The sequence below is a fragment of the Petromyzon marinus genome, chromosome 22, assembly GCF_048934315.1.
Source record: "Petromyzon marinus isolate PM22_M1 ecotype Great Lakes invasive population chromosome 22, UKy_Petmar_22M1.pri1.0, whole genome shotgun sequence".
Lineage (NCBI taxonomy): Eukaryota > Metazoa > Chordata > Hyperoartia > Petromyzontiformes > Petromyzontidae > Petromyzon > Petromyzon marinus.
The window spans coordinates 16,293,235-16,318,269 of NC_133688.1; the positions used below are offsets into that span (position 1 = coordinate 16,293,235).

The 25,035-nt window shown below is 46.9% G+C and overlaps 1 protein-coding gene across 4 annotated transcripts in view; it reads left to right on the forward strand.

Annotated features, from left to right (window-relative positions):
- Nucleotides 1-25,035, forward strand: part of LOC116944921 (G-protein-signaling modulator 1-like) — a 59,673-nt gene that overhangs the window by 10,587 nt on the left and 24,051 nt on the right. Inside the window, exons 1-6 of one of the 4 annotated variants that reach the window (XM_076068765.1) lie at nt 8,751-13,027; nt 13,281-13,527; nt 17,602-17,823; nt 19,658-19,793; nt 20,757-20,899; nt 23,667-23,790. In XM_076068765.1, the coding sequence (XP_075924880.1) occupies nt 13,406-13,527; nt 17,602-17,823; nt 19,658-19,793; nt 20,757-20,899; nt 23,667-23,790 (747 nt within the window). In that variant the 5' untranslated portion in view covers nt 8,751-13,027; nt 13,281-13,405. Of the gene's footprint in view, nt 1-8,750; nt 13,528-17,601; nt 17,824-19,657; nt 19,794-20,756; nt 20,900-23,666; nt 23,791-25,035 lie in introns of those variants that run through there. The other 3 variants (XM_032958837.2, XM_032958840.2, XM_076068766.1) reach the window with 3 other exon arrangements.

Consider the following 25,035-nt stretch of genomic DNA (forward strand, 5'->3'; position numbering starts at 1 on the left):
GATCCTTCTTCATGACTGGAGTGATGGCTTTGCGGATTGTGTAGTCGGAGTAGCCATTAGCCCTGAGAGCCTGGTGTACGTGCTTGAGTTCACTGGTAATGTGTTCCTGGTCGGAAATGCATTGGGCTCTATGGTATAGAGTCTTGATGAGGCAGTTCTTCTGGGATGGATGGTGGTGGGAATCCGGTTTCAAGTAAGCATCTGTATGGGTAGCTTTCCTGTAGACAGAGTGGCTCATTGAACCATCATGTCTCCTTTTAATTAAGACATCCAGAAAGGGTAGTTTGCCATCTTTTTCGACTTCCATGGTAAATCTTATGGCTAGGTGTATGGAATTGATGTGGTCGAGGAATTTTACTGGAAAAACCACCTCTGCGGTTCTGAACTCCCATGGACGAACTCGTCCGTCTGAACGGGGCCCGTAGCTATCCGTGGTACGAAATGTGAGGGTAAGAATCCACCCATTTTTTCGCCATATAGCATTGTGATATATAACGACTTATGGTTGGTAGCTTAGCTGATTGGAGAATATAGAGTTTATTGATAACATGAAGGTAATTTATATTTTAGTTTTTATTGGTTCACTATATAGTACTGTGAATAGCTCAGATGTGTAGTCATTTCTGTGACCAGTCACTAGCAAATCACCCAGTTATTTCAATGCTAAATTCGCCTAGTTATTTCAATGCTAAATTATCCTGTTTGATTTGTACTAAGTGCCTCGGTGAATGTGTATGCTCTGACTTCAACGTAGTTATTTCTGTAGCAGTTACAAGCGAATCACTCAGCCATTTCAATGCTAAATTCTATGCTAATCCCATTGTCAAGGGGTGCCTCTGCAGATGTGTATGCCTTAACTTAGCTATTTCAATGCTAAATTCTATGCTAATTCCTTTTAACAATGGGTGCCTCTGCGGATGTGTATGCTTTAACTTTTAACATAGCTATTTCTGTGACCAGTCACAAGCTAATCATTCAGCCATTTCAATGCTAAATTTTATGCTAATTCCTTTGTCAAGGCTCTTTGTTCCTCTCACACAGCTTAAAAGCCGTGATCTGAACGTGGCTCTCTCACTCCAGCGCTGTCCTACCAGACAGTCTCGCCCCCTTCACCTGATGAAGGCCGCTTGTGTTGTGGCCGAAACGTCGTGAGAATATTATTGTGTTATTTTATTTTATCAATTTATTATTTTATTCTCATTCTACGTGACTTTACCGAAAGCACCAAAGAAGATATTTCTGCGGTGAATCATCTTGTCACGGTACAGTATTTTCCGCAACATTCATGAGAACGTTCAGCCGGAGCTTTGGCCGGTAGAAAAAGCGAGCCGCGAGACGTGACCAGCGCGACCAAGGATGGTGTGGCGTCTTACGCGTGATCACCACGCCCGCCAGACCGGCGGTACGAGGCATGGGTGTAGTCGGCGTCCCTCCGCGACGGCACAGAGGGCATTTATTTGTGGGGCGCCGCGTGTGGCTAGGAGATGTTAATTCCCTCGCCTGGTATGCAGGAGGTCGTGGGTTCGAATCCGACCCTGACGCCTGCTGCTGTATATTTGGAGTCTGCGTGTTCTCCCCGTGGTCGCGTAGATTTTTCTCCGGGTCGTCCGGTTTTCCCCTCCACATTTAGAATGGACACACGTTTAGAGTAGTTTGCTGCTATAAATTTTGCACATTGTAAGCCACTTCGTCAAACCATCATATGTGACCAGATCGCTTCTGAAAAAAGAGCAATATAGCTCAGTGGCCTTTACCTGGTGAAATAAAAATAAAAGTTGAGTTTAATAGATGTATAATCCTTACTGTCACTCCTGCGGTGGAGAGAGGGTGCAGGGTGGGTCTTTGGGGGGGGGGGGGGGGCTCGGGGAGGGGGGTGCTCTGCTTTGTTCGGCAAGAGATGGGACACAGTGCGAGCTTCGCCGCACATCGATTTGCTGTCGGGAAAACAGAATCTGTTTTGTAATAATAGAGGTTTTCCCTTTTTTTTCTAGCAACAAAACTGAAACCTTTTTACAAGGATTCATGTCTGCATTAACCACAATACCTGCAGTCAAAATGCAAACAAAAAACATACTATGATCATATATGCATTGTCCTTGAAACTGATTGGTCCACACCAAGGGACGGCTTTCTTTTGAGCCTCGACCCAATTGGTGCTCGACCAGATGACGCCAAAAGGCGTCACACAGCTCAAAGACAATGCACTAGGAAGCCGTCCCTTGGTGTGGACCAATCAGTTTCAAGGACAATACATATATTATCATAGTATGTTTTTTGTTTGCATTTTGACTGCAGGTATTGTGGTTAATGCAGACATGAATCCTTGTAAAAAGGTTTCAGTTTTGTTGCCAGAAAAAAGGGGAAAAACCCTATTATTACATTTTGGTACTGGCAAAGGAGGTCTAATGATGTAACAATCTGTTTTGTTTACTCCAGAGGTTATCACGTTATTGTATATATACATGTTTTGTATTATTGCTGATCCGCCTCCTAGTCTGTACGCAAACCGATGCTAATGAGCAAATATGTCATGAATTAGTGCGTGCATCACGAGCCGATCGTAATAGTCGGGTTATACATTTATATATATTTTACCCTTGTTTCCATTGTTTATTTTCACATTGACTGATATGTAAAAGTTGTGGCGCGGGACTGTGTGTTAAGTGGGGGCGTTTCGATTGCGCGGCGTGTCGTGCAGTAACATACTTTTGCAATTAAATTTTGATTTAAAGCTGTCGTGACAGCAGTAATTCATATTCTTAGCTCTTTCGGTAAAGTCACGTTGAAGGGAAACAATACAATAATAAAATATATATTTTAAGAGCTAAGAATATGACTTTTGCAATTGTTTCCCTTCTGAGTATTGTACTTTGTCTACATCTCTTTCTACGCTATGTTTCCCAAATGTTATGTTACCCTACAACGATATCATTTGTGATATATGTATTTGAATTCAATTTCCGCAATAGTTTTTTCACAAGTTCACGTTTTAATTGGAATGTATAAACAAAATACAATCTTTAAAGTTCAATGAATTTACCCTTAATGAAATAGTTTACATTTGCCACACTCTTGCTGCTCTCAGATCGTTGTATGTTATTTTATTAATCATTGACCGATATATATTCTATCAACTCATTTTACACGAATAATGTATACATTATTAGATCGCGTAAATATAAAAGTGTCGTTAAAGCCGCCACCAACCGACACAGCCAATTAGTAAGGTTTTTCATCTAACAAAACACGCCAATTCGTTACTTGCCGTTGCTTTTCACACCTGATGACGACCGTTTGTGTTATGGTCGAAACGTCGTGAGAATTTTTATTGTTTTATATATTTTATTTTTGTTATTGTTTTCCTTCAACGTGACTTTACCGAAAGAGCTAAGAATATGAATTACTGCAGCCACGAAAAGCTTTAGATCAAAATTTAATTCGTTACTAGTTCAGCACACCGATGTGTTGGAGAGCAAATCCACACCATTTACAATCTGAGTGGCGGGTTTAACGACACGTGTATATTCATGCGATCTATCCCGACCAACAACTGTATTACGTGTGATATTGGTCGCGAACGTGTTAAACTGAATTTATACTGGAAACACATTCATTGGCTTACGTTGAGACCAACTCAAGGGTGGGAAAAACACGATTTTTTTGCCCGACAAATCGGGTTATTGGTTTTAATGGAATTAAACCCGATTTTGCCGATTAAAACCTGGTTTTATTATCGGCGTCTCGTGCACACTTCAATCCTGCTCCTCGTCGTCGTCCGCCGCCGCGTCGTCTTCGTCGTCGCTCTCGCCGCTGGACTCGGTGTTGTCACCGTCGTCGGGCGTCGGGTAGTCGTAGATCGCGTTGAGGTTCGACTTGACGAAGACGAGCTTCTCGACTGTGTTGGGCGCCAGGCTGTTCCTCAACTTGGAATGGATAAATCCCATCGTCGTGAAGTTTCGCTAAGACGCAGCGGTCGACGTGGCCATGCTGAACAGTTTTGATGGCGATCTTCTGGAGCCCGGGATAGTCGCTGCCGTCGGTCAGCCACCACTCTAGCGGGGTCTTCCTCCGCTTGGCCAGGAGCTGAAAGCGAAAGGATTTGTGCGTCTTCTCCTTCGTCACCGCGATCTTGAACTGTGTGTACTCCAAGTAGAGCTGCTTCTTGCACGGGTCGTCGACTGGCTGGGCGTCGTCGACTGGCGTGTTGATCATCGCATCCTCAAGGCAGCATCGGTTTTGAGCGAGGGCCGAACGCACCGCGTAGCTCACACGCATGTCGGCTGAACCCGGGCCCCGGCCCGAACGCCGCTAACGGGTGCGTGCGACTGAAATCCCGACTTAACTTTAATAAGACCGAATAAAACCGGATTTGGGCAGGATCCAGGTGCTCCGGTTTTATATTAAAACCTATTAAAACCCGAATGAATAAAACCGGGCCGTAGCAGCCTTGGACCAACTACCATTACATATATTTAATCGAATTCACATACCCTGGCAACATTTAAGAAGGCTTTATATTTTTTTTGTTAGACCCATGCACACGCCTGCAATTTTGGAAATTGCTGCCGCGTTAATCAAATCAATCCTCTGCAAGGCGCGCCTTTACCACGACGCCAGCTAACCTGGAGTCCGTGCGACAAGGGGAGTTGATTGGGAGGCGTCAACCTAATATGGGAACAAACCCGCCTCTCCGAAGGCACTTGCAGCGGAACAAGGAGTTCCCCTCCCTGGAGGGACTTTTCAAGGCACGATGCCCTGCGCATTCCCATTTGCGCCTCATTTCGTGGTGTGGCTCAGATTAGCCAATCGAGTTGCCCCCGTGGAAACCCACGTCCCCCAATTCCATCGCCCTGCATTAGCACAGTCGGCATTTGTGCAATTCTTATATAATGCGAGGCTCTTGCGAAGGGACCATGTTTCCGAGACATGTATATTTAGTCTGCAGTCGTTTAACAGTCGGTACTTTGATAGTGCATTGTCTTTTGAGCTGTACGCCTTTTGGGGTCATCTGGTCGAGCACCAATTGGGTCGAGGCTCAAAAGAAAGTCGTCCCTTGGTGTGAACCAATCAGTTTCAAGGACAATACATAATATTATCATAGTATGTTTTCTGTTTGCATTTTAACTGCAGGTATTGTGGTTAATGCAGACATGAATCCTTGTAAAAAGGTTTCAGTTTTGTTGCCAGAAAAAAGGGGAAAAACCCTATTATTACAAGTCGGTAGCGATGTTGATATGCTGTTTTACTCAATTGGATAGCTTGCAAGTTACTTAAAAATTCCCAATACGTTGAACCTTGGCGTGGGCAAAAATAGCACCAGGAGACTTTTAACATTAGACCCCCGGTGAGATCCCGGGAGGTGGGGGATGGGGGGTGCTGGGATCGAACGGCAAACCTCGAATGGGCCTTCGGCCGTCCACGTCGCCGCTCTTTAGGGCCGGGTTCAGGAGTCAACGAATGTTCCTTTTGCCTCGGGGTTTCAGCGAATGAAGTAAATCGTCAAGGTGATGCGCTTCAGCTGTTTCAACAAGAAGTGAATCTGCGACAGGTTCCATAAAACATCTTCAGTGATTTCTCCCCTCCCACCTCCCACTTCCTTTTAACACGTGCTGCTGTGAATGACCAACTAAGCGGAATTTTCCGCTTGAGGAATTTCACGCAGACAGCTAATGGTCCTTAGGTCGGTCGTGCTGACCCGGTAGGGTCGCCGCTGCATGGCTCGATTATCACGCGGCGTCAAATTTACGTTCCCAACGATTTAACTGGGATCAATTTCTCGCTGAGTGATTGGGTTAGAGCCTGGAACGTTTTTTTTTTGGGGGGGGGGGTTAGTGATACGAGCCTGTCGTGCTGCATTGAGTGGTCAGGCGTGTTCCTTGATCTGTATTTGTGCGGTAATCCTGAACGCTGTGCATTCTCACGACACACTCCTGAAATCCAACGCCTGCCGCGAGTTCTGCCGTGATGAGTGGGTGGCTGGGACAGCGCTGATTGACTGAGGACATTGCCTGTGATCGTCCAATTGTATTTTATTCATTTGATGCAGTTATAAAGGGCTTAATTTCTCACTGAACATGTTTTTCTTCAGGTCGCCGATAGACTGGAGTAGGCACGCGACGAGTAGCTCCAGCCGTAGATGCATACTGGATGATGTGTCCCAGGTGTGAAATCATTTTCCTGCTCATCGACGAGTATACACCCGGCTGAAATGATCCGTGGCAGTTATCACGACAGAAGAGATAATGTTTTACTCAAGGCTTGGTATTAAATTGGAGGGCTGTAACCATGCATATTATTCGTAGATTAATATTGGTTATTCTAGCTCAAGATCCAACAACAGATCGCGTGTGTAAAAATGTACGGATGTATTCCCGCACCTCCGTTTAGCGCGGTTGGCAACGCACGGTGCGAAAGAAGTTCATCGTACGCATACATATTTAGATTTGTACGAATTGTTGTTGTATGTACACATGTATCCTGCGAGATTCACCACGGCATGACAAAACAAGAATATAATATTGACCCTAATTGTGATTCAGCAATCGATCCCTGAATCGCTACAGTTCATTGCATAAGCCAGGCGGGGTTGGGGGAATTGTTACACGCCTGTTAAAGAGCAGTACATTTAAGGACAACTCGCTGTGCAGGTTTAATTTCCAATGGCCGGAGCGTTTTAAAAGCGCGCCTCTTTCGTGAATGGCGTTTAGGGCGATGACGTATTCGCCAACTGCAATGTTAAACACAGCACAGTTAGTTTAACACGTCGTAGGCTTCTGCGACGAATATCATCCATAATACAGGATTTTTTTTTTTGGGGGGGGGGGGGGGGGTTAGATCACGTGAATATATAAATGTGTCGTTAAACCCGCCTCCACCCGACACAGCCAATTAGCAAGGTTTGTCACTTAAACAAAACGTGGCCAATTCGTTACTAGTACAGCACGCCGCTGTGTTGGAGAGCAAATCCACAACCTTTACACAGCACGGTATTTCGCTTTCCTTTCGCTGTGGACTTCAGTCACTCGAATTGGATAACATTGAAGTTAAAGTTTAAAGTGATGGCATTGTAACGGCACTGCTATACTTTTAAGCACGTAAGTTATTGCGTGCGTCATGGAATTGTGTGATAAGGCAGGCACAATCGCATTTCGCAATGTGTGGCGTTTACTGTGCGTGGAAAGAGTGGAGGTGATCCAGCTGCAGCTCTTGACATCAAAGTCAACGTGCGCCCTCTTGTATTCCTACGTCATCATTACTTTTTCATCACTTATAATTGCATTCGGTAATGTCACCGATATTCTTCAATCCAGTACCATTTAACGGAACAAAATGAAGAAGCAACAAAAGCTACAAATTAAAATAATAAAAAATCCCAGGGAAACCCGATCAGTTTTGCAATCGACAGTACCGATTCTGACAGATGTGCAATCGGTACTGCCAAGAAAGAGCCCGTGACCTCATTAGTCAGCAAAATGTAACGAATTGCGAGCCTGTTCCCTGGCACACGCGAGCGTAGTGTGCTGCTATCGACCGCCTAGTGGGAAGGATGTTGAAGCTGCATCTGCACTGAGAGAGCTTTTTGGGGGCCTCCCTAAAGGTGAAATAGTTTTAGTGGGTGATCTAAATTGGAATTGGCTAAACCCGCCGGCCCTGGCAACAAATTTTTGCAGATGAATTTAATTTGTTTCATTAATAAATGTCCCCACAAGACCCAACCTAAAAAAATCCGGGACGGTCATCTCTGCTTGACGTCCTATTGACAAATGCCCCTCACAATTTCACACTGACTGGTGTTCTGGGTAATAACCTTAGTGATCACTCCTTCATTTTTGGGGGGAGATCATCAGCCAGACCCAAAGCCCCCCTAAATTGGTTGAAAAGCACTCTATGAGACACGTCAGCACTCAGGCATTTACTAATGATGTGCTTCACTCGGATATTGACAAGGTCTGTGAAATCCCCAACCTGACTACGGCTTGGGGGACCTTCAGGTACACGTTTCTCCAAATTCTTAACAAACATGCTCCGTTGGTTAGATTTGAAACTAAAGGCAACCGCCCACCATGGTTTGATCCTTTGATTACAAAGCTCATGAAAACTAGGGACAAGGCTTGGGCATGTGCTCAGAAAAGTAATTTGGTCAATGTCTGGCTAGAATACAGGATTTTAAGGAATAGATGCGTCAAGAAAATACGGCATGCAAAAAATGCCTACTTTTCCTCCACTCTCCTGGAATCACATGGAAATGCCAGGATTTTCTGGAAAACAATCACATTTATCGAAAAGGCATCCAAAACAGACAATCTGCCCGTTGAGCTTAACCGAAATGGGGAATATTTTTCAGATCCCAAAAAAATAGTTGACAATATTAACCTTTACACCATTGGAAACCTCATTTGCCAGTAACAAAAAATGATGATTGTTTTTTTACCCTTTTATCTGGCAACAAAACTGACACCTTTTTTACAAGGAGTCATGTTTACATTGACCACAATACCTGCGGTCGGAACGCAAACAAACTGACACCTTTTTTACAAGGAGTCATGTTTACATTGACCACGATACCTGCGGTCGGAACGCAAACAAAAAAACAACAAAAAAAACAACTCTGTTTTTTTTGTTTGCGTTCCGACTGCAGGTATTGTGGCCAATGTAAACATGACTCCTTGTAAAAAGGAGTCAGTTTTGTTGCCAGATAAAAGGGTAAAAAAACAATTATTATTTTTTGTTACTGCTTACCCCGAGCTCTCATACTCTGATGGTGCATTGTCTTTGAGTTGTGCGCCTTTTGGCGTCTTCTGGTCCATCACCATGTGAGACGAGGCTCTAAAGAAAGCTCTCTCGGGTGTGGACCAATCAATTTCAAGGACAGTGCCACATACATTATCAGAGTTGTTGTTTTTTGTTTGCGTTCCGGCCGCAGGTATTGTGGTCAATGTAAACATGACTCCTTGTAAAAAAGTGTCAGTTTTGTTGCCAGATAAAAGGGTAAAAAAACAATTATTAATATTAACCTTCATTTTTCTGAAGCTGGTAATCTTTATGATAATGTATTGGGAGTCACCCCTGCTCATGCAAATTCCTACACCCCTGTCCAAACATTAAACGAATTTAGTTTCCAGACAATCCACGAAAGTAATGTTCTGAAACAACTGTCCTACCTCAAAGGGTCCTCCTCTACCGGAGCAGATAGTATGCCCATCTTTGCTCTACTAACTGTTGGTCACCTAATATACAAACCTGTAGCCCATATTTTCAACCTGTCCATCAAAGAAGCATCAGTTCCTCTAGAATGGAAACATTCCTATGTCCGTCCACTTCACAAAGGGGGCCATAAAGATGATCCAAATAATTACCGACCTATCTCAATTTTGTCCCCGTTGATGAAAATTTTAGAAAAATTATTGACCTACCAAATTAGCAGTTTCCTGTCCACCAACAATCTACTACATCTAAAACAATCTTGGTTCCGAAAAAAATATAGCACCACATTTGCTGCATAAGACTCTCTGAATCACATTTACAGTAGCCTTGATAATAAGCAGTACTGTGCCTGTCTTTTTCTAGACCTGTCCAAAGCTTTTAATACAGTAGACCACAACACCCCGCTTAGTAAACTAAGTTGCCTCGGTTTTTCCGAAAACGCAGTAAAATAGTTACAAAATTACCTTTTTCTCGCACCCAACCTGTATTCACAGATGGTTGGAGGTCAAACAGTGTTAAGATAACAAAAGGGGTTCCATCCTCGGCCCCCTTTTGTTCTCTCTTTATGTCAATGACTTGGGCACTGACCTGGATCATTCCAGGGTAAATCTTTTTGCAGATGACACGATACTGATTACTGCTGGCCGCTCTCCTGATGACGTGATTGCTAAGCTACAGGGTGATTTCAACAAACTACAACATCAGATAGTTGCTCTTAAACTAGTCCTGAATACCTCCAAAACCAAGATGCTATGCTTCTCACTAGGACTAAAGCAGGAAGTTATTTTTCCCCAATTACATTCCTTAAATAATTATCAAATAGAGAAAGTAAAGATCTATAAGTATATTGGGGTCATCCTGGATTCAAAACTGAATTTTGAAGATCACATTGATTATACTGTATCGACACAAGCACTGCTTCCCCCCAATGTTCCGTTTGGAATTGATAAAAGCTACCATACTGCTTCTACTTGACTACTGTGACATCGTGTATAAATCAGCCCCAAGTACTGTACTGAAGAAGCTTGATTCCATCTATCACTCGGCCTTAAGATTTACATTGAACTGCCCATATAGGACTCACCACTGTGATATCTACATTGGGTCAAACTTAACATCTCTTAATGTTCGACTGCTTGTGCACCAGATCTTATTTATTGACGATGTACTTACAAAAAAATCAGCAGACTACCTGCTGGATCTCCTCTCTGTTTCAAAGAACAAATTTGACCTCAGGTCTTCGCTCATTTACCAGCTTATTGCCGTACAAAAACTGGAGGAAGGGCCTTTGCTATTGATGCCCCCAGGGTCTGGAATGCTATTGCCAATAAACTGCAACTTGAATCGCTACCAATGAGATCTTCTCTCAAAACTGTTCTAGAGGAGTTGTACACCCCTAGCTGCCACTGCTATTCATTGGCGTAAAATAAAATAAAATGTTTCGCTCCGGATGACGCTGCAAAGTATTATCTTTATTTTGATTTAGTGTGCTGATCTTAAAGGTGCACTGAAAAATTTGATACTCTGACTGATGCTTCTGTTGTTGTGGAGTAACTCATGCAGCCAGCTATGGCTCTAGGATTTGGTGTTACATGTTATTTATGTAGTTTATTGTAAAAATTCGGTCACAATCCCTATGATCACTGTTACGTTGCAATTATGGCTGTATTTTTTGGTGATTTCGAAGACGTTTTTTGGTTTGGACATGTTTGTTTTGTTGTAGTACGGAGTTAGACTGATGGCCTTAATCTAAGTTTTCTTGTGGCTGTTGTTGTTTGACTTGCATCCCACTGGGATTTTTTTTGCACACAGCGTTGGTGTACGGTGCTTTTTTCAGGAATATTTAGCAGTTTTTTTCATGGATTTTCTGTTTGCACACTCACATAGTCACTTTAAGATGTTTTTCTTGTTCGTGTTTTTATTTTTTGTTTGTTGTGGTTGCACCCGATTCAGGAGCCGAATGGCTCACAGGGCTATACCAAAATAAATAAGCTGAAACTGCTTCGTCTGCACCTTCCTCGAGAGGAAGCCAGACTCCACACGTCGATTGTTTTTCGTTTCTTCCCGACGCCTCTCCACGAATCGATTCCACAGAAGGTCACGGAAGTGGCTGACGTTATTATCATCATCAGCATAATCATTCTGGTGCGATTGTTTCTGCAGAGCAGAATTTGGGGTTTGAGTGTGCTGTCAAGGTCACGCATTGTGTGCGTGAGATATGAATGTTTGTGATGTATTCAAACTTAATAATTTAAGAGCAATCGGTGGGTTCCAATCCTGTGCAATGCCAACAACAACCTTTTTCCGTGGGGTTTCCCTGCTTAGATTGGGTTGTATTGTATTGTTTTTCCTCCTTTTGTTAAACATTTATTTCGAAAGTTTAAAATTGCTTCTAATTTTGTGGATGGTTGTAGGTAAAAAGTAAAAAAAACCAAATAAATCATAACCGCACCATGGTGTCTTGATTGAGCCCTTCACTCACAAGGCCACGTGTGCTTGTGGGGGGGGGGGGGGGGCGCTTGACCCGTAAACTGCTTGGCCGCTGCAGCTAAAAGCTGTGAAATCCGCGAACGGGTTAAGCTACTGTCCTGATGGTAGAGCTGAGAGCTCCGTGCGACTAAACCCCTCGTGGCTAGATTATGGCTGGCGTGTAAATATACTTTCAACACGCGTCCTTCATCGGGCACCCTACGCCGTTGCCAAATGTCAGGATGGCAACAAGCAAAAAAAAATCCGCCGTACAGATGGCTGCCAAAAATACAAATTAGCTTTGAGTAAAAAAATATATATCCGTGTTTATTTGCTCGAAATGCTTTAGATTTTAAAAAATAGCTTACAATGGATACGGCTGTGTCGTTTCTTTTTTCTTTTTGCAGTTTGCACTGCTTAGCTCTCTATTGTACCCCGTGTTGTTAGGCATGGATGTCCGACGTTTTGCTCCCGGGAACAACCCGAGGACAGATTTGAGAGCTATAGCTTAGATCGGATGTTGTTACAGCGAAGAGCAGATTTTTTTTTGGATCAAGGGTTTGAGCCCACAAGTTGTAGGTTCGTGGACACAGCATGCCCGGTGCATTTCGAGGATGATCGCCCAGCGCACGTGGGGGCAATGACAGTTTTCGCACGTCGCTCGCATGCCGTGAAGAGGACGCCCACTCCGAACCAAGCGGCGTGGACGGAGCGGCCTAGGTTAAATAGAGAGAGAGAGAGAGACCGTGGGGCGTGCAGCAGTGCCCCGACGCCAAATCCCGGTGTCGCAGGACGAGGCTGCCTGAGGCCATAAGCCGATTAGGATCCGGCTTCGGCAACGAAGCTCCACGGACGGCGCAGAGGGCCGGGTGATCCACCACGCGAGCTCACCTCGTGCTGCTGCCAGTGACGTCGCTAAACCTCTTTCGTCCACCCTTTTCTGCGGGCAAACGAAGCTGCCGGGTCTCTCCACTGCCAGAGCAAAGTGAAAAAAAAATTGCGTTCACGTCTCCTATTTTGAAAGAATGCAATTTCGCTGGGGTTTTTTTTTGTAACGCAAATTTCGTCGACAAATTCGGAGAGAAGTCCCGTTTCGTTAACATTCGTGTGCACCGAACAACGAATTTCAAGAAAACTGAGTGGCTCGTTCAAGTGAGCAGCGATTCAGTGTCGCCTTTGAAGACACGAAGCACCGAGGCGTCTCGAACGCGCCCAATAATCGCGTGCCGAGGAGGAGGAGGAGGCGGCGGCTGGGAATTGTCCCTCGCGGTGCCACGGTCGGTGCCCGACACAGGCGACGTGTGGACGGGTCGCTGACGTGCACTTGAAGCCTGTGTCATGCGCGCGAATCCCCGTGAGTACCCGCCGAGCACATTTGTTTCCTTAATTATTTAAATCAAGTTGCCACTCCGGAAGCTCTGAAACATCGCAGCTCCACGATTACTTTTTCTCTTAAATTCAGTGGGCTGCCTTTTGTTCTACAATTCTCTGCAGAATGTTCTGACAAAATTGGCAATTGCAGGCGAGTTTTTTTTTCCTGCCTAGGTTATTTTCACTTTCATTCGTTTGTAAAAGTGTTGAACGCTTATTGATTTATTACACAACAGAGCTGTAACCTGACACGTGGACTGTCGCGTAAAGAGTAGCCGATCGGTGCACTCTGCGTGGAGAAGACTACGACGACGCATCCGAGAGGTAGAGAGACTTCGGCGGAGGGGAGGGAAGGGGACCGATGGAAAAGAGCGACGTCTACCGGGTCCTGCACCGAGGACTCAAGTGCAGCGTTCGTCCCCTGCCTCTCGACATCGAACTCTGGCTTTACGTGCAAAAAACCAGGGGCATGAAGAAGCCGAGGTACAGCTACTGTCCCCCGGCAACCGTAACCAGTCAACCACCAATGTCTGTTTCTTGGCAAGTCTAGGTTTTATGTTGTGTGTATTTGTGGTCATTTGACCTATATACCAACTCTGTTAAATGCTGGGCTCGAATGTTGGGTTTTGCTGCTGCTGGGTTGTCATGTAGAGAAACGAGCGTCTGGTTTGACTTTGCTGAATGGTTTGGCTTCCTGATATCGGCAGGAAAAGTATTCTGCTGCCGTCTGGAACACTCTTCCTTCCGATATTAGGAAGCCACTGGAGCTCGGCACTTTTAAACATTAATTGAAATCCCATTTATTGAGAACTGCATTTTGTGTTTAGTTTGTTGTCCTTGCCCGCACCTCCCATTAGCATGTTTGGCTACGTACGGTGCGAAGGAAGCTAAACATCCAGTACATACATTTGCGTCGCCATTTAGCCATCGAGTGTGCAGGCGGGCGCAACTGCAACCGGGACCCATGGGCTACAGAGGCCCCGTCACCCGGTTACAAACCTGGACAGGGGACCTCATTTCATTACTTGCACCGAGACCCATGCCAGCCACATTACAGCACAGGTTTTTTTTATGTATGCAAAGTTTAAAGTAATTACGGTTTTTTGTTGGCATAGCAGACTGTGGGGCTGGTTGGTTTTCATTCTAGCAACTTGTGTATAATCACGGGAGCAGTAAGTGAATTTCTTCTGTACGTTGACAATATACGGTGATATGATTACAGGTTGACTTCCAACGTTTGAATTGCTTATGACATCGAATGTTGTTCGGTTGCCGTACCATTCTCCCTCATGTAGTATGTACCTGGTCTCGGTTTCATAAAAGACATGCTGTGACGTTTTGTGATCTTACACCTCGCTAAATACGGGAACTGCAATTAACAAAGCGTGTTTCACGGTGGCAGATGTTAACTCTCTGCGCTAAAATCTTGATGCAATTATTGGACGCGCTGTGCGACGCTTGCGGCAACTAGAACCTGATCCTTGCTCAAGTTGAGCCCTGTCTAAAATGAGTATCTGGTGCAGTGCTATTAACGTGAGCAACAGCACAGGGGAGACGAAGATGGCCCGGCATGCGTGGTGCTGCTCCCAGCATCCCTTCATTTGCCGCCTTGCTGATAAACTTGCCAACAGCAGCGTTAACTCACCTTGTCTGTGCAGTGAACTCCGATCTAAATTGAAAGCTATTTTTTTTTTAGAACTGCTTTTTGTGTTTAATTTGTTGTTCTTTCCACGCACCTCCGATTATCACGGTTGGCTACGTACGGTACAAAAGACATTCAATATGCATACATACACGTAAGGGTAGTAATAATAATAATCATCATATTCATATTCACAGAATATGATTTTTGGACAGCAAAAGGTGCAATTGTGACCAACAGATCAGTCCACCCATTATGAGTCGATGTCACCTTGAGTCAAAAACCATGGCCCTATTATTTTAGAGAGCAGCAGTGGGACAATGAGATACTAGTACTGTATGCCAGCATCATCCTTGTTAGGATTTATTGGGACTCAAACATCGCACCTCCTGGCTTTGACATTCCTCCTTGAAGATACTGCATCAACAGGTCTTACCGAAGCGCACGTCTCCTTTATAAATGGGAAGTTCAGGACAAGCCACAGTCGTGCGATTGTGGCAATGCAACCCAAACTATAGATCATACAGTAAACCAGTGTCGTCTGCGCTCCTTCAACGGAGAAGGAATAGTAAAACTACACGATCTCCCGAAGCCCTCTCGTGGCTAGCAGACCTCGACATTGACATTTAGCTTTCGAACATATCAGCACACACAAGAATAGAATTACCAGCGCACTCAAGTCATCAGCGCCTAATGCTCCTGCCTTGGTTTCACGTGGACAAGCCCTCTCTGATCCATGATGAGGGCAGTTGGGCACTGCCTAAGGCGACAAAAATATATATTCTCACCTTGCATGTCATGGGACTTTGCTGTGGCTCCATTACCCGTGACGGATATAATCTATGGCCCCAATCTATTTAAAAACAAAAAAATATATATTATCTTCCGCTGGATTTCTCCTGTTATCCACAACTTTTGCATATTATAGTGATTACCTAGAGGTGGCGGCAACTATCTTATCCGGGGATATCAGAGATAAGTAATCCGAAAGCGGTCTCTTGGTGCACTTAAATTATTCCGATTATATGTGTCTTTATCGATAAGAGGAGCCATCCAAAAGTGGTGGAAAATTCACCGCGTATCTCATAGAGAACCAATGCGGATAGTGGGAGCTATTTTCACAGATAATAGGATCTGCCGAGAGCGTTCCCGCTCCCCATATTCACGCGAATAAGAGGAGTTTCACTCTAATACTCAGCTGGTGGATGTGTTATTTCTAGGGTGTCGCTTCAGTATTGAAAAGGAGAGAAATGTCATTACAACAATCTAGAAAACATGTGGCCACCGACACATTCTCAGAGGCGAGAGCTTACTGAAGGAAGTTCTGGAACGGGTTGCTTGAGAAAGACGCCAAAAGCAGAATCAAGAAAGATGCCGCCGGACGATTTGGCGAACGTGGGGGGGAGGATTTGCCGCACACAGTGGGATCAAGAGGGAAAGTCTGAACAAGGCTATCTGCATCTCCCCTGTGTGCCCGTGTGTGTGTGCACTGGCAGAGCCAGTGGGGGTGGGGTGGCACGTGCCCCCCCCACCCCCCCCCCATGATCCGATCGAAATCCCTAATTTCGATGGGATCATCGGGGTTTATAAGTAATAAATCGGCATTTTGCGACCCCCACTGCCACTGTGTAGCATATTATTACGTACTCTTTACCGAAAGAACCAAAGAGTATGGATTCCTGCAGTCACGAAAGCTTCAAATCAATATTATTACGTGCCAGGGACTATATGAGATAGGACAATAGTCTGAGTCCATAATTGGCAATAAGTACTGTAACGGCAAAGCGGTTTCATAAGTGACTCACAGAATTGTGCGCAGTTGCGTATACAGCACACGACTTCCCTGAAGGCATTCACCTTCAGCGAGCCCGATGCCGATCACACAACGCGGTTCGAATTCGACCCTCAATCCATGACTGTGCCATGACTGTGCCATCGATTGACCCTCAATCGATGGCTGTGCCATGGCTGTGCCATCGATTGACCCTCAATCGATTGAGGGTCGAATCAAATGCAAGGAACACGTCTTTACTTAGTAACAACTCTATCATTTTTCATTGCTGTAGGGGTTGCCCCCCTCCCTGAAAATCCTGGCTCCTCCATTGTGTGTGTGATTCTGCGGTGGGTTTTTATTTTGGGGGGGGGGGGGGGGGTTGTTGGGGCGGAAGCGATCTGCACCATAATAATTGTTTAAAGTGGCAAGGAATCCGATGAGCTATAAAGCTCTTTTTAACAGATGTTGAATAGCGATTGTGCAGTGGTCAGCGCACTGTGCTACGAATCCGGCGACGCGAGTTTGATTCCCACTCACAGCCAACATCGGTGACGAATATCTATCTGTAGCAGTTCTGGGCTTCCTCTAGTTCGACTTAGCCTTAAATGGGGACCCGGTGCGGTGTGAAATAAAACATCGTCACTGTGGAGATAATGACGGCCGGACATGGTGCTGGCCACCCAATATCTCGTGTATGCTGTGCCGGCCTTCATAGCGTCGCTCCGCTAACAGCACTTGTCCCAACAGTCTGTTAATGTACGTTGAACTTCTTTCGCACCGCGCGTAGCCAACCGCGCTAATTGGAGGTGCGGGAAAGGGCAACAAATTAAACACCAAAAAGCAGATTTAAATATGCATAACTACAGCGGCTTCCTAATATCGCAAGGAAGAGCGTTCCAGACGGCCGCAGAAGCGCATCTGAAAGCGTGCGCGATGCGGCGGTCGTCTTTGTTCGATGGCTTCGCTGGAAGCCGCTGCTGCTGTTGCTGCGAGGTGGTTGGTTGTTGGTGGTGGGGAATTTGTCTTCGTCACTGTGCGCTTCTGCCCGTGCGCGCACAACATCGTTCGCACCGTACGTCGCCACTCGTGCTAATCGGAGGTGCGCGTGCGCGCGTTGCCCACCTCCCCCACCCCCACCCAGGATGGAGGCGTCGTGCCTGGAGCTGGCGCTGGAGGGCGAGCGCCTGTGCCGGGCGGGCGAGGCGCGCTCCGGCGCCTCCTTCTTCGAGGCGGCGGTGCGCGTCGGCACCGAGGACGCGCGCACGCTGAGCGCCATCTACAGCCAGCTGGGCAACGCCTACGTTTGCCTCGGCGAGCACGGCCGTGCTCTCGAGTACCATGGGCTGGACCTCACGCTGGCGCGGTGCGCGCGCGGCGCTGCTCTGCCTCTGCCACACCCCCCACCTACCCACCCCTTCAGCCCCTCCAGACCTATAGCAACGACGGTTGTACAATTTGTCGAACGCCGTTCGCCAGCGAAGTAGTTCTATCCTGGGATCCCCAGTGAGCAATGCGTATAGAGCAGGAAACATAAACAGAACCGGGGGCAACCGGCCAAACTCAAGAGGGAAGGCTCGGTTTAAAGAGATGGGATTTCAAAACAGACTTCAATATTTCTACCGACTCCCATTGCCTGATTTTAAGTGGCAAGGCGTTCCATAGTTTGGGTGCCTCGCCAGCAAAAGCCCGGTCACCAAAAGAGCGCAGCCTAGACCTGGGAGTGCAGCTGCATTCTGAACAAGCTGGAATCTGCCCGGTGCTTTGCTCGAAAGGGGCGGCGACGTCACCGTGGCGCTCGTGCCAGGCTAGGTGCAGCGTTGAGGCCGTTGCTCGCGTGGAGTGGTCGAAGGCTTTGCTGCTGGCAGGAGGTCAGGGGGTCACGGGACAGACACGGGTGCTTGTTCGGGGTTGACTGACTCAGATGATTGACAGATGCACCGCCTGTGCTCTCCCACCGTGCACGTCCACAAAAACAGTGACAAAGATCCACCGAATAGCCTTCGAGCCAAGTGTTGTCCGGGAGTGGCACCTTTTAAGGCCAGTCTGGCACACGAGAGGGGGGTCGGTGGACAAAACCACCACGCCTGGCCTCCTTTGTCTGCCAAGTATTGGTGTTTACACAGCGCACCAAGTACTCATTTAAGGCTAAGTAAACCTATGGGAGGCCTATGACCGATGCATATGTTCTCCACCGATGTGAGCCATGCACCTAGAATTGAATTCCGGCCGCCGTGTTCACGTACACGCACGTACACACAAAGACAAAGGTCCCCGGGTAGTCTGCAAAGGGCTCTTGTGACACGTGCACTTTTCGCGAGCATCACGTCGTCTGAGAAGGGCATTCAAATGCAATTGATTGGCCTCTCGCACTGATGTTGCCTCGTGTCCTATCCTCTCAGCTACAGGGCCTCCACAAGGCGCTGCGATTGTTTCCCTATTTGACATCACTGAGCCATGCCTCATCCACGCCTCCCCTGGCCCACACCTTGCATGATAGGCCACTTCGTTGAGCTATCACTTGTGGCCAGGTGGCTTTTGAAAAATAAGTTAATACCTCAGTGGGCTTTGTCTGTTATGATGGGGATGGTTTAGTGTTGTATTTGTTTGTGTTTGTGTGATTTGTTGACCTTTCTTGTTCTTTGTATTGTTTGTTGTTATAACGTTCTTACCCGCCCCGACTGGACATCTGTAAAACAAGAGCTTTATAGCTCATCGGATTCATCTAGTATATAAACAAAAACAATTCTGATTCTGATCTTGCATCTTGACAAACTTCCAAAGGCCCTCTCACCACCTCCGCCCACCGATGAGTCAGCCAACCTCACCACTGGCACCTCATTGAGGATTTCAGAAATTGAAGAGTTGGACCCCCCCCCCCCCATTGGTCTCGCATTTACCACTGACGACGACGATGACGACAATGACGACGATGACGACAACGACGATGACGATGATGACGACGATGATGACGATGATGATGACGACGACGATGACAACGACGACGATGACAACGACGACAATGACGCCGACGACGACGACGACCACGATGTTGATGACGACGACCATGATGACGATGACGGCGATGATGACGACGGCGATGACGTCAGTGAATCGACCGGCCATGCGGCCGTGTGCGCCAAAACGAACGTCGGCGTCTTCCCCCCCCCCCACCCCCTTCCCGTCGCTCCGGCCTCCAGGAAGATCGGCGACCGCGCCGCAGAGGCCAAGGCGAGCGGCAATCTGGGAAACCCGCTCAAATTCCTCGGGCGCTTCGAGGAGGCCATCGTGTGCTGCCAGCATCACCTGGACGTATCGCGGGAGATTGGCGACCAGGTAGGTGGCCGCGTCTCGCCTCCCGCGTGCCCTTCGCTCGGTCCAGGCGGTTCGGCAACCTGCAGGCTTCGGAGACACAATGGGGCTGCTTGCTTTTTAAAAATGTTCTTGAAAAAATATTTTTTTTTGTTATTAACAAGACGATTCAGGTTACACACACACACACACAGAGCATATGAAAGGGGCTTGACATCAGCACAAACGCATTACGGATGACAGTGCAATGGAAACCTCTCTAAACCGCATGTTTCAATGAACTGTTTCAATAAACTCTAAAACTCTGGTGTCTTCCTAAGCTCTGATACCTCTGTAGGAGGAAAACAGGAGGGGGAAGGGGGGAATGGCTAAATGTCCGAATGAATGCTCTTAAGAGTCAATGCCCACTGGAGGAGAGGCAGTGAAGGGGTTCCGCACGCGGCTCTTTAAGGACTGCTTCGTGATGTTTATTTATGTTTTAAGGACCGCCGTCTCGTAGTCACGTACTCTTGAAATATCGAGTTTTCACCGAATTTTGTTTTGCTGATCCCCCAACCATGGGAGTCCAGTTTACCATGGGAGTCCAGTTTACCATGGGAGTCCAGTTTACCATGGGAGTCCAGTTTACCATGGGAGTCCAGTTTACCATGGAAGTCCAGTTTACCATGGGGGTCAAGTTTACCATGGGGGTCCAGTTTACCATGGGGGTTAAGTTTACCATGGGAGTCCAGCTCATTGCCTAAAACGTCTCCTTTTATATTTTATTTTTATTTGGGACGGTGTTATTGACGAATGTGTTGGTTACGTTTTTGGAGCTCATCGGATTCCTCCAGTGTAAATAAAGATTCTGATTCTGAAGTTGCCTCTCACGTACAAAGCTCTCTGATACGCCACCAGCATAAAGGATGGTCATGTATCAAAACCAAATCATTATTATTCTCATCATCATCAAATAATAATTGATGTGCGTGTCACTCTGTGGGCCAGGCTGGCGAAGCGAGGGCCCTGTACCTCCTGGGCAGCGTATACCATGCACAGGGCAAGAGCCTGGGCTGCTCGGCGAGCCAAGACCCCGGGGAGCTGGGCCCTGAAGCCAAGTTCTGCCTGGAGCAAGCAGTCAACCACTACCAGTACGCCGATAATTTCTACTTGTTTTCATTTAATTGATATGTTTAAAAAAAAAATCTCGGTTGCTGAGCAAGGGGCCAATGCCTCAAAAATTACCAAGCGGTGTGCAGGTAAACAGCACTGCCGAAGATGTAATGCTGTAGATAAGTGTTTTGGTAAGTTTCTTAAAAATTTTGAGCGGAGGTTATTATGAGAACTTTGGGGAAAAGAAACGACGGGGAGGGAATTCCAAAGTGGTGCCGTACGATGATGGAGCAGAAAGGGAAGTGGGTTTCACCTGCAAGTGTGGGGGTTGGGTGCGGTAGGGGACGAGACAAAACGGTCACTCTGGCAAACCCAGAAATGCCACCGCCCGACGCGTATTAACATCGTGACGATCGGCCTGTGTCTATCCACTGCTGGCTGAAAGTCCTCCTCACGTCATCACCGTCCCTCACGTCTCAATGTCTGCCGTGGTTGCTTCACTTTAACCTCGCTCCGGCGAGGCATTTCATGCCGCCTCGGGACCACGGCCGCGTCCACTGGGACTCGTCATAATGCCGCTACCCTAGTCTCTTGAGTTAAACGTGGAATGACGTTCCCCCCACCACCACCACCACCCGCACCATCAATTTGGAAGTGAGACCCACTGGTGCCCCGAGTGATACCTCGTGACGACGAATGGTATTCAGAAAACACAGGAATGCCTTAATGGCAAAATCTAATATGTTTTTTTTATTTGACCAGGTAAGGCCCACTGAGCTATACGGCTCTTTTTCAGAAGCGATGTGGCCATAAATGATAGCTCAAAGAAGTGGCTTATCACGTTCAAATGTATTGTAGCCAAATAGTCTGAACGCACGTTTCTAAATTTTGGAGGGAAACCCCGGAGGACTTGTAGAAAAATCCACGTGACCAAGGGGGAGAACACGCAAACACAAAATATGCAGCAGCAGGCATCAGGGTCGGGATCGAACACACGACCTCCTGCATACCAGGCGAGGTAGTTAACATCTCCTAGCCACCGTGATTATGATGAGAGAGAGAGACACGCAAACTCCAAATATGCAGCAGTAGGCATCAGGGTCGGGATCGAACACACGACCTCCTGCATACCAGGCGAGGTAGTTAACATCTCCTAGCCACCGTGATTATGATGAGAGAGAGAGAGACACGAAAACTCCAAATATGCAGCAGCAGGCATCAGGGTCGGGATCGAACACACGACCTCCTGCATACCAGGCGAGGTAGTTAACATCTCCTAGCCACCGTGATTATGATGAGAGAGAGAGACACGCAAACTCCAAATATGCAGCAGCAGGCATCAGGGTCGGGATCGAACACACGACCTCCTGCATACCAGGCGAGGTAGTTAACATCTCCTAGCCATCATGGCGCCCCCAATGGCAAGGTGGGGTGGGAAAGAAGGTGCCCGTCTCTACAGATCACAGGGTCACGTTACTCTCAAAAGTGGATATCCAAGTTAGAGAGGGGAAATCGTATCAGAGTGCATATTTGTGGTGCGTTGCTCATTCTTGTATCGCTTTTGGTTCTCGAGTTATTAGCCGAATGAAAGACATACTGAACGAAAAAAAGTTGTTAAGCATGTTACTGATCATGTACGTTTCCCGCATGAATTGTTGTGGTCACACATGCACGTTACTCCAGCATATTGGAAGTACATTATATGCGTACTTAGTGGGTAAATCAGACTTCACCATGAGCCCAGACACTCCTAAACCCACTGGGCTGTGAAGGGACAGCGAGTGCATTTCGTGTTTAATGTTCACAAGGCGATATTTATTCATATCGCCTTTGACCAACTCGCATGGAATGCTGCCCATCTCGTCAAATCTTGGAAGCTAAGCAGTTTTGAACCTGAAAATATTATTGTATGGGCGACTACCGTTCACAAGACATTGCCATAGGCTTCGGGACTATGCGGTGGGCAGCAGAGGGCAGTGGAAAAAAACATCCGCTGTTGCGCTAAACTGTACTTCTATGCTGCCACACCTATCCTCCGATTAGCACGGTTGGCTTCGTGCGGTGAGAAAGAAGTTCGACGTACATGCACGCATACGTATGCTCCCCACCTTCGTCAACTCGCGCTGACCAACGTGGTGAAATATGGCACGGGGGGGGGGGGGGCGATGGGTCAGGGGTTGGTGGTGCTCATTCAGCAGTGGATTGACAACAAGCACTCCACGTGTCTGTGCATGTGAGCGGCGGATACCGAAAGCTCGATCTACCCCGTTTAAACACTGCCATTTACATATTCTTTGGTTCTTTCGGTAAAGTCACGTAGGTGAAAAAATACAATAAATTAAATCACGATGTTTCGATTGCAACACAAGCAATCATCATCAGGTGTGACAACCACAGCAATAATTTTATTACTTCAGTAAAAAATGTAACTTCACTAAAAAACTTATTTAAAAAATGTTTTTACTTCAGTCCAAATTTTCACCTGATGATGATTGCTTGTGTTGCAATCGAAACGTCGTGATTTTATTTATTTTATTTTTTCACCTACGTGACTTTACCGAAAGAACCAAAGAATATGGATCCTTGCAGTCACGAAAACTTCAAATCTAGAACGCTGCCATTTCCACTACGATAGCAGAAGACGAATGCGAATGTGAGCGGCGGTAAAGTTGGATGAAGTTGGGTTTGGTGGCAATGCGCCTCCGATCGGCACGGTTGGCTACGTACGGTGCGAAAGAAGTCCACCAACGCGCGTGCACGCACACACACCGCACCCAAGCCGACCGCTCGCCGTTTGTCTCCCAGAGCCAACCTGGCACTGGTGCGGGAGCTCGGAGACCGGGCGGCTCAGGGCCGAGCCTTCGGTAACCTGGGCAACACCTATTACCTCCTGGGCTGCTTCAGCCAAGCCGTGGCCTGCCACCAGGAGGTGAGAACGCAACCCTCCAGCTCAACAGTGGCTGCCCCCTGCAGCTCCAACCGATGCGAGGAACCCAAGCGGCACGGCCTCAGCCCTTCTCCAAAACCCCCGGGAGGAAGATGAGGAGGAGGTTCGAGAGTATGTACTCGAAGACGAGATGGGAGCATGGCTCTGGTGTCGCAGCTATCGAGCGTGCAGGATGTGCACTCTCAAGAGCTATGGCGCTGGGATGACATGAATGGCTCCGCCTGGTATGCAGGAGGCCGTGGGTTCGATCCCGACCATGACGCCTGCTGTGTATATTGAGTTTGCATGTTCTCTCCACGGTCGCGTGGATTTTTCTCCAGGTCCTACGGTTTTTACCCTCCGCATGCAGAGGGTTGCTTTTTAAACAGCGGAGTAGCTATCGAGTGTGTCGGAGGTGCATCTGCATTGAGGTCCGCAGGGGGTATGAAGAGGGAGGGAGGATTTATAGAGGGGCCCCCATCTCATCCTTGCACCCAAGGGCCTTTGCCAACCACGCCGTGCACGATCGAGCCGAGGTGCGATCCCCCCAAAGTACGTGCCACTTGTAGCACATTGAACAACGACTGAGTGGGTGAAAACAACGGCACGACTTAAAACAAAGTCTCATTATTATTACACTGTGTAACAAAACATTTGATCCCTGGGTAGTAAGTGTTATTTCCTAATTGCTTATTCCGCAAAAGTACAGAAAGTACAGAAAGTGGCCATTCCCCACAAAATTAGCTTTTGTGACCAGGACAATTATCTTCTGGGTTCTTTCGGTAAAGTCACGTAGAATGGGAATAAAATGATAAAAATAATAATAACAATAAAATTCTCACGACGTTTCGGCCACAACACAGGTAGCCTTCCTCAGGTGAAGAAACAGGACTGTCCGGAAGACAGCGCTTGAGTGAATACTGCCAAGCATGGACAGCGTCTTTTAAGCTGTGTGGGAGGAACAGAGCGCCTTGACAAAGGAGTTAACATATAAATTAGCATGTAACTGGGAGATTAGCATGATGTTGGTGTGAGGGATTAGCACCACGGAGAGCGACGAGCTATGTTCAGACGGACGAGGGGAGGGGGGAGAGGAGTTTACATATAAATTAGCATGTAACTGGGGGACTAGCATAATGTTGGTGTGAGGGATTAGCAGCAGTTTACATATCAACAGTAAATTAGCATGTAACTGGGGGATTAGCATGATGTTAGTATGAGGGATTAACACCACGGAGAACGACAAGC